Here is a 13,719-nt window from a genome sequence, read left to right on the forward strand (position 1 = left end):
TTTATTTTCTCAATGTATAGCTATACTTTGGTTCCTTCGTCAATTAATCGTATCATAGCTTAAAGAGCAATTGTAGTTCTAGGTTATCTTGGTATAATCTATTCAACAACAAAAAGAAAGATTAATATAATACAAAATTAATAATTAAACTCTTACACCAACTATGTTCTCTGTCCCGTTAATCAAATGAAAAGAAAAAAGCTTATTGCCACCAGCTCAATCATGCAACTTGAATCAGAATGAAGAAATAATTTAAAACTCCAAATTCCGAAAATAACAAATGTTACCCAAAGGAAGCACATTATTCACAGCTAATTTATTGACCTACGACTATGATTGGTAGTTGTGATCCTTAATGAGCACAGCTAGTTGCTTGAGCCACTGTCGATCGGTTAATTCCGAACATACTCCCTCCGGTCCAAAATAAGTGATTTTTTGGTTGTTTTGACGCATATTAAGAAACTCACATTTTAACACTAATTAGCTATAAAATTGACCATATTAACCTTTACTATCTCTTCATATAAACACTCCTAACACATACTCCAACATTAATTATTCAAAGGGCAATGTAGGAAAAAAAATAATTAATTCATTCTTGAAATCTGAAAAAATCACTTATTTTGTACCACAAGAAAAAAGCTTAAAAATCACTTATTTTGGATCGGAGGGAGTATGAGTTAATAGATAAACATTCATATTTTTCTATAATGATGGTAACCGAGTTAGTTAATACGCATCTCCATTGGGTGCATAAATACATACTACAATATTATTATTTGTTGATACTTTGTCCCTATTCTAGCTTTAATTAGGTGCCACTAGGGATGACAGTTGCATTCCCAACACTTGGAGGGCAATTTTAGTTTCTCTTTGCTACAAAAAGAGTTTGCACAACATTACTTCCTCATGGAAAACATTGTCAATCTAACTTCTCTTTCCTTTACTGCTCAAGTAATTACATGAGGCATATACTTGAGAGTTTAGCACAGTGAAGGTCAACCAAAAAAAGTTACATCTTTAATATTGAAAACTAAACTGATCTTTATGTATTGATCCGTGGAAAACATGGTAACACATTAAATAAGAGAAAGGAAATGGATCTTACACATAAGCCCAAGTTATCAGCTAGAGTATAAGCCCAAAAATCTTATGTTTTTTGAATTGATTGAACTAAAAACAAAACGAAAATGGAAATTAGAAACTAAGAATGTAACGACCTGACCAGTCATTTTGAGTTCTAGTGCGTCGCTCGGCGGTATGAGGTCATGAGTAACTTCACTTCAGGTATTATGACTTATACGCGTGGTCGGAATTGAAATTCGGGAAGTTCGGAGTTGATTTGAAAAGAAAATTCTCATTTCGGAAGCTTTAAGTTGTAAGAATTGACTAAAGTTGGATTTTTGAGTAAACAAACTCGGAATCGAGATTTGAAGGTCCCAACAGGTTCGTATGATGATTTTGGACTTGGACATATGTCCAAATCGGGTTTTGGATGACCCGGAAGCATTTCGGCACCTATTGTGGAAAGTTGGCATTTGGAAGGATTTCATAAATTTGGGGTGGAAGTGTATCTTAATGTTATCGATGCCCGTTTGGGATTCCGAGACTGGGAATAGCTCCATATGGTGATTCTGGTACTGGGAGCGCATACGGATGTGGATTTGGAAGCCTGTAGGTCATTTCTGGGTCATTTGGCGAAAGTTAGAAATTTGAAGGTTTTTGAGAAGTTTGACCGGGAGCCGACTTTTTGATATCGGCATCGGATTTCGGTTTCGGAAGTTGGAGTAGGTCCGTAATGTCGAATGTGACTTGTGTACAAAATTTGATGTCAATCGGACGTGATTTGGTAGGTTTCGGCACCGAATGTAGAAGTTTGAAGTTCTAAAGTTCATTAAGCTTGAATTGGGGTGCGATTCATGATTTCGATGTTGTTTAGTGTGATTTGAGGTCTCAAGCAAGTTTGTGTCATGTTTTGGGATAGGTTGGTGTGATTGGACGGGGTCCCGGGGGCCTCGGGGGTGTTTCAGGTGTTATCGGATCATTTTGGGTTACTTTAGATGCTGGTTTTCTGATGTCTGGTGTTGTTCTTCGCGTTCGCGAGGAGCCTCTCGCGTTCGCGAAGAAAGATTTTGCTGCTGGGACTTTGTTCTTCGCGTTCGCGAAGAGGTTCTCGCGTTCGCGAAGACGGAATTCCTGCTGTCCGAACGACTTTGGAAGTTTATATCTTGCAATCTATAAAGAAATTGGAGAAATCCAAAAATGAAAGTTGTAGCCCTGTGTCTAGTTTTCAGAAAATCAAACCATTTAGCATTTGGATTTGTGTGCAAAACGTTATGGCTGGTACACTCCAGGATGTCCGGGAAGATGAAGAAGAAATTTGTGTTGCACAGGGCTGACTTCGGCAACTTATATCTCGACATCTATACGGAATTGGGAGATGACCAAGACAGGAAAGTTGTAGATCTTGGTGTCTTGTTTTCAAAACGTTAAACCATTTGTCATTTGGAGTTTTGTACAAAAGGTTATGACCATTATACTAGAGGCTCTCTGAGAACGATTTGGAAATGGCTTTTGAGAATTTTATTCATCGTGAACGCGATGGGGGCCCGCGAACGCGAAGAAGGGTCGCCTGGGCAGTGTAAAAGTTTGCAAAAACGAGGTTGGCTCATTTCATCTCATTTCCTCCATGGGGGACCTAGGAGCGATTTTGGAGCTCCGTCTTCATCATCTATGTCAAGATAAGTGATTGACACCTATTTCAAGTAAAATAATTGGATTATATAGAGATTTTAACATGGAAATTCATGAAAAATTAGTGGAAATTTGAGGTTTTGGTAGAAAACCTAGAAATTGATATTTTTGGATTTTGACCACTAATTTGGGAATAGAATTGAGAATAAATTATATATTTGAGTTCGTGATGTTATGGGTAATGTTTATATTCGAAATTTTTTGGAATTCGGGCACGTGGGCCCGAGGGTTGATTTTATCGACTTTTCGAGTGGGGTTGAAAATTATTGTAAATCGGATTATAATAAGTATTGGGGTATATATTTATGGATTTGCACATTTATTGACTAGTTTTGGAGCATTGGGCATCAGTTTGAGTTGTTGGAAAGGCTTGGGAGCTGGCTATGGAACTTCAGAGCGAGGTAAGTCTCTTTTCTAACCTTGTAAGAGGAAATTAACCCCATAGGTGAATTGAATTCATGCGTGTTTCTATTTGTGGGGGCTACATACGCATGAGGTGACGAGAGTCCGTACGTAGCTACTAATTATGCATATGTCCGGGTAGTTTTAGGTATACAACATGCCCTGTTGATGCCGCTATTTAATTATATTTATTATTGCCTTGAAAAGAATTGAGATCGAGTACGCTTATTAAATGCCTTGAAAAGAGTTGAAAATGAAGATTTCGTGATTTGAAAGTTTTCATTTGAATTTCGTATATTTCGAAAAAGAATTTTAGAATATTATAATAACTTAAGAAATCTATGTGCAACCACGTCGCAATTATATTCCGTGAGTGGGGTAAACTTCCACTACTCCCATGGGAGCGAGTCGATCACCTCAGCAGGTTAATAGATGCATCTATGGTTCGTGTCATTCGACCCTCGGCAGTACACAGTTTATATTTATATGTTGGTTCGTGTCGTTCGACCCTTGACAGTGCACAATTTATATTTATATGTTGGATCGGGCCGTACAACCTTGGCATGAGTTGCGCATGATAATTCTTTGGAACTAACAAGAATTGACATTGCTTTATTGGCTTGAGATATAAATTGTTAAATGATGAAAATAGATTTGGGAATATCTATTAATAAAAGAATTGCTGATTCTTTCCGGTTATTAAATTTTCAGTTATGTTATGTATTCCATGCTTAAATAATATATCAACATTTTATTATTAGCCCATAATAAGTGTCGGAGTCGACCCCTCATCACTACTTCGTTGAGGTTAGACTGGATGCTTACTGGGTACACGTTGATTTAAAATCATACTACACTTGCTGCACATTTTTTGTGCTAAGTACATACATGTCTAGTGGCCTTGTGAGAGCAAAGACGTGGTTATTTGCGGGGACTTAGGTAAGCTGCATTTCCATATTACGATCCGCAGCCAACAAAGTCTCCTTCAGAATTACTTATGTATTTTCCTGTCTAATTTGTATTCCAAACAGATATTGTATTTTATTTTATCTTCCTAGTTGATGCTCATGCACTTGTGACACCGAATTTTGGGGTGATTATGAATTGTTCAGTATTGAAATTGTGAAAATATTTTTATTTACTTTGTAAATTCCATCTTTAACTATTAAATTGAAGGAAATTTTAATTTCGAAAATACTAAAATGAGAACCAAGTTAATCAATTATTGTTGGCTTGCCTGACTGCGGTGTTAGGCGCCATCATCCAGGCAGGCACTAGGCAGTCAAGAGAACATTTTAATTTGCGAAATCAGGTAAAGTTACTAGTATAATCAAATTATCTGCTAAGCTGCTAATGCTCATTAGACTCTTTTCTACCCTACTCGTCACTTCATTACTTAAATAATTAGTTGTGTTTTGCATGTTTTAAAAGTCACATCAGTAAACAAAAAGCAAAAAGAAGACAGCTGCAAAATTAACATCTGCCAGAGACATAGAAATGTCCAAATCAATAAGAACAGAATCATTTGAAAGAAGAATCTAAGTGAGACCACAGCAGGAGGATATTAATGTCACATTGTCACCTCTGCAAACTGATATCAGCTGCTTCTTCATCCATCCTCCATCCCACTGCCGACCAATCCACGTTGCTTCTTCATCATCCATCCTCAACTCAAATGGGAGACAGATTCAGCAGAAAGTGGCAGAATACGTGACGCGACCAATCTAATAATCCAGGTAATCTTTTGGACCTATTGATGGATCCTACCATATCCTGTATGACTACTGGTGAGGGATAAAAGCAGATATTTGGGACTGCATTGATAAACAAAAAGGCTAAAGAAGCTAAAGGTCTCGTTATCTTTCTAAAACAAAGTCAGTAGTTAGACTTATTTCAGTCAAAAGAATAGGAAGGTTAGATGCTACTTAACTAACATCAATCAAGATCCAAGTCAAAGTCTAGACTTTCTTTATTTATTTGTCAGCTTGTGGGATGAATAAATACCTTCCGTTGATCTAATCTTCTGTCTGAAAATTACGTTGAAGGCAGATCATTGAATTGTCAATGACAAGTCGTTCTACAAAAAGCTAAACTGCCCTGAGATCCTTCCACTGCAGGTTGGACACATGGAACCAATTGAACCTGCTTCTGCTCCTAACTGGTTAGGCTCTTGATAAAACTCATTTCTGCACCAAACGCATACCAACATTACCTGATTCCTGCCAGCTAAATTTGGCATTACATCATCTTTTCCAAGCCAAAATGACGTATTAAATCCTTGTTCTATATCCACATCGTAAGGTAAAGCTCTAGGCTCTTCTTGAAGAGAATTTAAACTCTGTGTGCTCATGAAACTATATTCTACAGGTCCAGTCCTGTCTGATCTCAACCCATCAAAGCCTGTGTTGCCGTCATACTTCTCATTTTCTCCGAAGAGACTTTGAACCTGTCCAAATTAGCATGTTGAGAAATAATGATAAGATTGTCAAATATAACCAATTTAAATTATTGTTGGCCTCCAGTATAAATCAAAGTCAGAAGCCATATAGCAAAATTTAATTGTTAATAGATCAATAAACAGCTTTGAACTAATAGATTCACAAACACAATATTCATCACTAGAAATATCTGCAAGTTTTTACGATCTCGTTCTAATGGGAAAAAATGGCAATTTAATGTAGAAGTATTGGAAAAGAGAAATGCGACGACTAAGAAACTAATACACAATAGCATATTTCGCCAAGTGCATGGCAGAAATGGTATATTTCTCATGCTAAAGTAGACCAATTATTTTAATACGTACCTTATCTGACAAAACATCATAGGTCTGGAAACAGTTCGATGACTGCACTACCGAGGTTGAATTGTCTGCTGAGTCACCGTGCATGACATTTTCTACACCCGTTCTCCAAATGCTGCCAGCCATGACATCCTCATTAGGTTTGGCATCTCCACAACCAAACCCAGTAATAATCTTCTTTCCAGAGTCACCAACTTCATCTACTTTCTGTTCATCCCACAATTGACTATGAAAAACCGTGTTGAAGTTACTTTCAAGATCTCCTGTTTTCCCCTTGAAAGCTGAATCACTTAAATCAATCCCAACTTCTCCTTGTTTATCGGACTCAAATCTTCCAAGGAGATTAGCCTGAACTCCATATGTTTCCTCCATGCCAAGTTGGAAGGTTGTACAGTTCAAATTCGCATCTAGATCCACATGAGAGTTGCCGAAAACAACATTTAGATCATGATGCCTAGAGTTTTCAAGACCATCAAATTTGGATCCATTCAAAGGGTTGTTATAGCTCCTGTTCGTGGTATTTTCCCTGGTAGAAGCTTCTGGTACATTGGTTGAAGAAAACAATGCGTTTGCAGCCCTTTGCTGATCATTAACCTCAATTGTGCTTTGGTAAACTTTAGTATCATGATCTTCAGCACAAGATGCTCTCAAATTCGTGGCCGGAAAAAGCGAGCAGAATGCAAGACTTTTTTCCTTCTCTATATCACTGGCATCAGCTTTTTGCACAGCATGATTGTTACAAGGAAATCCCTTTATATTACTACTAACACTCTGCAGCTCACTAACCTTAGGCTCATCTGTAGTTGTCTTTGAATCATTAAGAAGTTGAGCTTCAACACCGTTCTTGTCACATGCAGGAGAAAGCAGACCGTTCTCATCACCTTTCTGCTGTTCAGGCTCCTCTAGAAAGCAAGCTGAACCATCACTTACATCTTTTTCAGCAGTATTTACATGTTTATCTGGATGTGGAACAAATGAACAACTATCCTCCTTCATAATCAGCTTATTGTCATTTGAATCAACAAGACTGCCACACTCATCATTTTCTATATTACACATCATGTTACTAGGTTTTTGCTCACCTATGCAACCATGAAAAACTCTTTTTACATAATCTACTGCGGATCCTTCCTTGTCACAAGATGGGGTACCTGTGCTGCTCAAACCTCTGTTTTCTTTAGATGTTTCTGCCAGAAAGGGTACACGATTCAGAACATCAATGTTCTTCCCTGAGTGATCTTCAGTGCATGAAACTTGTTTGGCATTTGTCAAGCTGTTCTCATCCAGCACACTGACATTACTGCATAAAGCAGTTGATGACTCATTATCTACAAACCTATCACCCTCTACTTTGCTCTCTTCCACTGCAGGGGAAAACTTGCCATCTTCCACACTAACACCACACGAATCAACAATGCCAGTTGAACAAAGTAAACCTTCCTGTTCAGGCTCTTCTATGATGGAAGAGTCAATTACTTTGCGTGTATTCACACATGTTTGTTCTTTCAATGAAATAGGGGAACAGCTCTCAGAATTCCCTTCCTGTTTATGACAACCCTTATTGGTTCCTTCAGCTACAACGTCAGCAATCAGTGAGTCACAAGGTGTTTCACAATAAATATTACCCATGTTATTACATGTAATCGCTTCAGAACTTAAACACATGTTAGTTTTATTTGGGGCAGTATTCAAAGCCTCGCTCAAACCTTCTAGTTTATCGTCAATCTCCATGTGATCCTCCTCCTGGATTTTACCAGAAGGTGCAAATTTCCTACCATAATCTGCACTTAAATCAGCAATTTCTGTCACGTTCCTCAGTGAAACAACTGAATCCTGCATTATGGACTCCCTCAGCATGGCTCCACTAGATGCCACAGGTTCAACAAACTCTCCCACATTGATTGAAACAGATCCATCCACAGTCTTTACCTGGTTCTTAACATGGGCCCCAACATGACCATTGTACCGACGCCTTTCTTCAAATGTCTTATGGCAGAACTGACATTCAAACTTTCCGTCTTTAATTATTACCCCATCAGTAATGGATTGACCATTTCTAGATCTCCTTCGCCGATGAGATAACTGGTGCTGCAATAAATCATCCTTACCATTAAAGGTCACATTGCATTTGTCACAGTGCAAAAGATCTCCTACTTGGACCTCTGACAGTTCCCCAAAATTCAATAAAACTTGCAACTCCCCATGATCAACAGCAGGGGATGAGTTGTGAAAAAGAGGGCCTTCATTGTTGCTGACATCCTGAAGGTCTGAAGTCTGAAACATATTTGATGAATCAAATCTCTGTCTAGAAGGGGGAAAAAAGGAGGAAGAGAAAAAATGTAGCCAAAAAAGGGTTTTAAACTTACACTAACTAAAGCACATGTATTAGTGATCTCAGCAGTTCCACAACTCTTCGCATATGTTGGAAGATTTTCATTTCGTTCACCATGAAGAAAGAGCAAATATGAAGAGACTTCCTTGCATGTCTCAAATTGCCGTCCACTAGGGCTGAGAAAACCAATTGCGTCTTAAGCCATCTAAATTGGACACATATAACACAGACGGAGGAGCATACAAACATCATAGTAATAATTCAAAATCATGTGGTAAACCATTAGATAAGCTCGGCTTTTGTTCAAGCTACAAATTCAGCAATTGCAAATTGTGATAATAAGACCCCATTAGAGAAAATGAAGGCCAGGATGATCACGGGAAAAGAACCCTTAAGATGTTATAAGTAAATCCAGTAACATGATGCAGGTCAAGAAGATCCTGAAAGGAAGCAAATGTATGTGCATACAATACATATATATAGTACAAGCACGCCCTGCAAACATAATTAACGTGGTTTCAAGCTGGTCTTCTGGGGTAGTTCATGGTTTTCAAGGAATAAAAAGAGAGAGAAAGCCATGCCATGGGAGTGACTAGATCAAGCAACTTCTAGTAGACTTTACTTACAAAGGAAACCAACATTTTCTTGAAAGATGAATCTAACTTAACACAAAAGCTGCTCCCCATAGCCTATAAATTTTTCTTAAACAAGATTCCTGTAATAATACGTTTTCCCGGTAACCTAGACGATCCTGAATTCTAGTTGGATATCCTTATATGATCCGCACCTAAACAGCAGCATGACATCTACCGATGTGAAATCTCAAGAGCATAGGGTCCCTTTACTCTCCATTCTTCTTCTTACTAAATATTTAAATTACACAAAAACAAGTCTAGTAGCCAAACTAATTGTGTCACATTTTGAACATTTAGATTCTTGTTGCAAATCTCATGCGCCCAAACATTCATAAAGTAATAAGTAAATTATTTCCTTAAAAAGCCCAGAAACTTTTCCAAGTTCCAATTGGTCACACTCTTACAAAAAACCTCCAAATAACTTGAAACCCGAACCAAGAACAGTTAGGATCAATATGTGATGTCAAATACAGTTAACCTTCATGAACAGTCTATTTTTCGTTCAACAAAACATGTATATAATCTAGACTATATTAAAAGCACGAAGCCTCTTAGCAAAATATCGATCATCTATCTTACCCTTTTAAAATAGAGTTCATATTGGACAAAAAAGTCATTTAATTGTTTGCCTACTTTTTAGGAATTTGAGATCAACCAAAATTTATTTTTGAACCCTTCCTTATTTGAAGTAAATAAAAAGTCCTAAAATTTAGAACTTTAAATTCAATTTAGATTTTACCAGTTCAATTGGAACAAACACATAAAATTGAACATTAACTAAATATATGAACTTTTACGCAAGTTACTCTAATTACATACATAAAACCAAATGAAACGATAATAATCAATAAATGATACATAATACTTATATAATTGAACGAGGAAACATATATAAAAATTGTAGCTATATATGTAATATAGGGGTCCTAAACTAAAAGAATACTAATGTACAAATTAAAATAGGGAAATACCGCATATGCATAGGAAAATACCGAAAGATCATTATTTTCATAAACTTGTACTATTTTCTTTAACTCTTTTAATAAAAATTCAAACACAATTTTCAATTTTAAATTTTGAACTCATTAACCTAAGGTACACACACAACGCGCGTATCCTAAAGACTAGTATAACTAAATGTCCTTGCAGATATCAAAGAGAACAAACTTAACAAGGTTATTGTGGGGGAAAAGCGAAAGTCACATGCATAAGAGCTACATCCAGCATCGAGGATATGAGCACTAAGAGCACTAAACATTTACTCAGCATATATTGACAAACTTGTTGTTTAATTGAGAGCTAAGCAAAACTAAACAGAACATCGATGATACCAGTTAGACCACCAACAAAAGAGGCATACCTTAGTAAAAAAATAAAGTTGTGTGAGCTCATTGGCAAATGATAAATTTTGGAGTGTTAGAGAAAATAATTAGTATTCAAGAAGTGCAGATAAATGGACAATATTCTACCTGCTGGTTAGACAAATATTTCCTCTTATTTGCAGGGATGGAATTTACGATTTGTTTTCCTTTCATATGTAGAAAGAAGGAAAAATTCTGTGTTACTTAATCACTACTAAGTAGGATCCTACAAATTCCTTCATCTAAGTTACGACAAACTCAAAATACACATACAAATAATTTCATAAATTTGTACACAAAATAGTATCATGATCCTATCTCAAAGCAAATACTCCCTCAGTTTCTATTTATGCGTCTTACTTTCCTTTTAAGTCCGTTTAAAAAAGAATGCAACCTTTCTATATCAAGTAAGTTTATAATTCCAACATTCTCATTCTATCCTTAATGGCAATTTGTAGAAATGATGTGCCATGTTTAAGACAACAGAATTCAAGGGGTTTTTTTGGTATGTTTTATATATATCTTTAATAAGATTAAAATGTTTTCTTTACATTCTTAAATTTTGTGCGCAGTCAAACTAAGACGCATAAAATGAAATGGAGGGAGTAACTTTCGTAAAGTTGCACTAGGCACAAGTGAAGGAGTCTATACACAAACCAATGAATTCTATCATTGAGAAACATATTACCCAAATAAATATAATCAGAAACAAAATGCTAGTTGTATAACTCAACCTCCCGATGAAAAGTCACACCGGATCACTTTATTTATTTTCATATCATTTATGTTAAGCTTTGATGGGAATCATCCCCCTAGAGAAATCAAGATCCAATTGCCTACCATAAATGATCAATCAATCAACTATGCCTCAATCCTAAATTAGTTAGATTTGGCTCTATGAAATACTCTAAATTCCTTCCGTTTTATTCAAGTGCATTTACTCAATACTAAAAGATTATGGTTAAGGCAAATTAGGGTTCTCTAATATCCCTAACCATTATTATTTGGTCTACGTACCGGAATTGTTAATTCGAGATTATGCATGATTAACACAAAAGATCCTTCTTTGGCTCACTCCTTAACCCCATTTCTCTTTATGCCTTGGAGGTCTTCCTCCAGTAGTTGGTCTTTTCGGAAAACTATATTTATTCTGGTGTGGATGGCAGGCAGGAATATAGTTATTGGTTTTAGTGCTCCTTGCAAGTGTTGATTCTATCTACCAAAACAATCTTGGCAAGAAAATCAACAAGGTAACAACAATAAACAATAAGAGAAACAACATTCCAACAAAAAAACCTTATGTAGCGTCGGCAATGCAACCATACACGGCCTTCTTTCCTCTTAATAGAAAGCAAAAGCTTCCAACCTTTTGGCAGCACATTCCCGAACTCACCTGCATCCACAATCCTTCTCTTCTTCCTAGTACTCCCCCATTGCCCATTCAATCTCCCCAGAAACCTTAACAGCTCCTCTGAACTCCCCAATCCTTTCGTCCTCCGCCTCATCTCTTCGCCAAACGGATCCTCCAACGTCCCCAGGACCGCCAAATCCACCGGTTCACCATCCTTATTCAACATCTCCTTATCATCCCTATCCCTATTATCATCCACATTTTGATAAACTACAATGTCCTTTATTGCCACATTAGTCCCTTTATCAACCCCACCCCCACCCACCCCGACGTTCTCGTTCTGGTTCTCATTCTCATTCTTCCTAGGCCGACCCCGTTTTCTTTTCTGCCCAATTGAACCCACATTGGACGACTCGGGCACGCGCACGGTCAAGGGTACGGGCACGGATAACGAATCCGAATAATCGACCCGAATAGGTATCAAATCGGAGGGATTGGGATTCGTTTCAGTACCCGACCCGAATAGCTGTTTAAGGAGGGCAACGATTTGGGAATTCTCCGGATCATTGTTAAAAGATGATGGATTGTGAAGAGAATTACGGAGGTGAGGGGTACGGCTACGGAGGGCAGAGGAGGAGGAGGAAGCGGCGGATGAGGCTGGGGCAAGGCGGAGACGGGAATAAGTTTGTTTGCGGGACCCAGCGGACTCGTTGAAAACAGAACGGTCGATTTTAGGGACAATGACGTCGTCATCACGGCGAGGGTTGAAAGCGGAAGGGGAACAGAGGGAGAGGGAGAAAAGTTCAGATTGAGAAAGGAGGCGGAGATCGACGGTTGGGATTGATTCTGCATGAAGTGGGCCGTCGGTGACGGTGACGGAGGAAGAATCGACGGTAACGGAAGCCATGAGAAAAAGGGGGAAGAGGAGAGGAGAGGTTTTGGTTGGGGGGGGGGGGGGGGATTGAAGGATAGGAAAAATTGTAAGCTTGGGAGGGAAGGGTGTTTTTGTCAAGTACAGAAAAATGGAAGGGCTTATTTTAACTTTTCAAAGTTCTTCTGTTGGAAGAAAAGTGAAGTAGTCCTAATTAAATAAGGTTCCTAATAAGGTTATAGGCCTGTTTTATTGGATTTGGTTTAGATTATCAGATTTTGTTTCTGATTATCAGAATCCATAACTATTTATAATTATCATTAATACTATCAAATGATGGGGTGAGATAGGTGAAATTTCTCCACATACCCCACTTCTAAGACTTGGAAATAGGAACCTTTCTTGAAAAAATCTTTATCCTTAGAAGCCTATTTAAAATTTAAAATTTATAGGTTGAATTGAAAGTTCTATTGCAGCACATTTAATTTGCTTAATTGCCCTCTTAATGGGCTTAATTGAAATGGATTTGGGTAGATCGAAACAATGAGTTTTAGATGTTGCATATGTTAAGCAATAAAAATAATTCTAATAATGCAAAATTCTTTTAAACGAAAGATTTGTTATTTGCGTGTAAATTATTTTCTTGGACGATGGTCAAACACTAATTGTGATCAATGAAACTAATCTAATTAAAAATAATAAATCAATTAATTGAAATAATTTGAAGTAAAAAAGTCTTGCTAAAACTAGAATTTTTTAGTTTAGTTTTAGCCAATAGGTTGTTTACAAACTAAAATAAGCAATGATATCTCATGTATTTAATTAAATGTGAAAAATGAAATCTAGTTGAATATGTGCATTGTTACGATGAAATATTATCTCATTTAAGAAAGAAAACCACTTTATGAATTTTACTTTTGAGGTTGTCGAGTAAATTCTCATAACAAAGAGAGGTATTTGATTTCCTATAAAGGCATCATTTATTAGTGGGCGTTTGGATAATATGTGGTTAAAATTGAAAATTAAGAATATTTGAAGTTGAAGCTGCAAAGATGGGTTAAATTCGTAAGTTGTCTTTAGGATATGAATTTCATCTTGAAAAAGATTTCAAGATTTGTCAATGAGAAAATATTTCACTCATAAAGCTCATCAAACTATTTTTTTAATATTTTACAAATATTGAAGTTTAATATGTGCAAATACTGATGGCCCA

The 13,719-nt window shown here is 37.0% G+C and overlaps 1 protein-coding gene across 3 annotated transcripts; it reads right to left on the reverse strand.

The window, feature by feature from the left end:
- Positions 1-4,552: 4,552 nt before the first annotated feature.
- LOC104227857 (uncharacterized) lies at positions 4,553-12,600 on the reverse strand. Of its 3 annotated transcripts, none has more exons than XR_711199.2 (5): positions 11,581-12,600; positions 8,323-8,464; positions 5,960-8,230; positions 5,161-5,602; positions 4,553-4,929 (listed from the first exon to the last, which is right to left on the reverse strand). XR_711199.2 is itself a non-coding variant. In XM_009780214.2 (4 exons), the coding sequence occupies exons 1-4, from the start codon at positions 12,540-12,542 to the stop codon at positions 5,234-5,236; spliced, it is 3,744 nt and encodes a 1,247-aa protein (XP_009778516.1). In that variant the 5' UTR covers positions 12,543-12,600; the 3' UTR covers positions 4,553-5,233. The 3 variants fall into 3 exon arrangements, 1 of the variants encoding a protein (XP_009778516.1); XR_711198.2 differs by having other exon boundaries at positions 4,553-4,970; XM_009780214.2 differs by having other exon boundaries at positions 4,553-5,602.
- Between the last annotated feature and the right edge of the window lie 1,119 nt (positions 12,601-13,719).

Source organism: Nicotiana sylvestris, chromosome 4 (genome assembly GCF_000393655.2).
Source record: "Nicotiana sylvestris chromosome 4, ASM39365v2, whole genome shotgun sequence".
Classification (NCBI taxonomy): domain Eukaryota; kingdom Viridiplantae; phylum Streptophyta; class Magnoliopsida; order Solanales; family Solanaceae; genus Nicotiana; species Nicotiana sylvestris.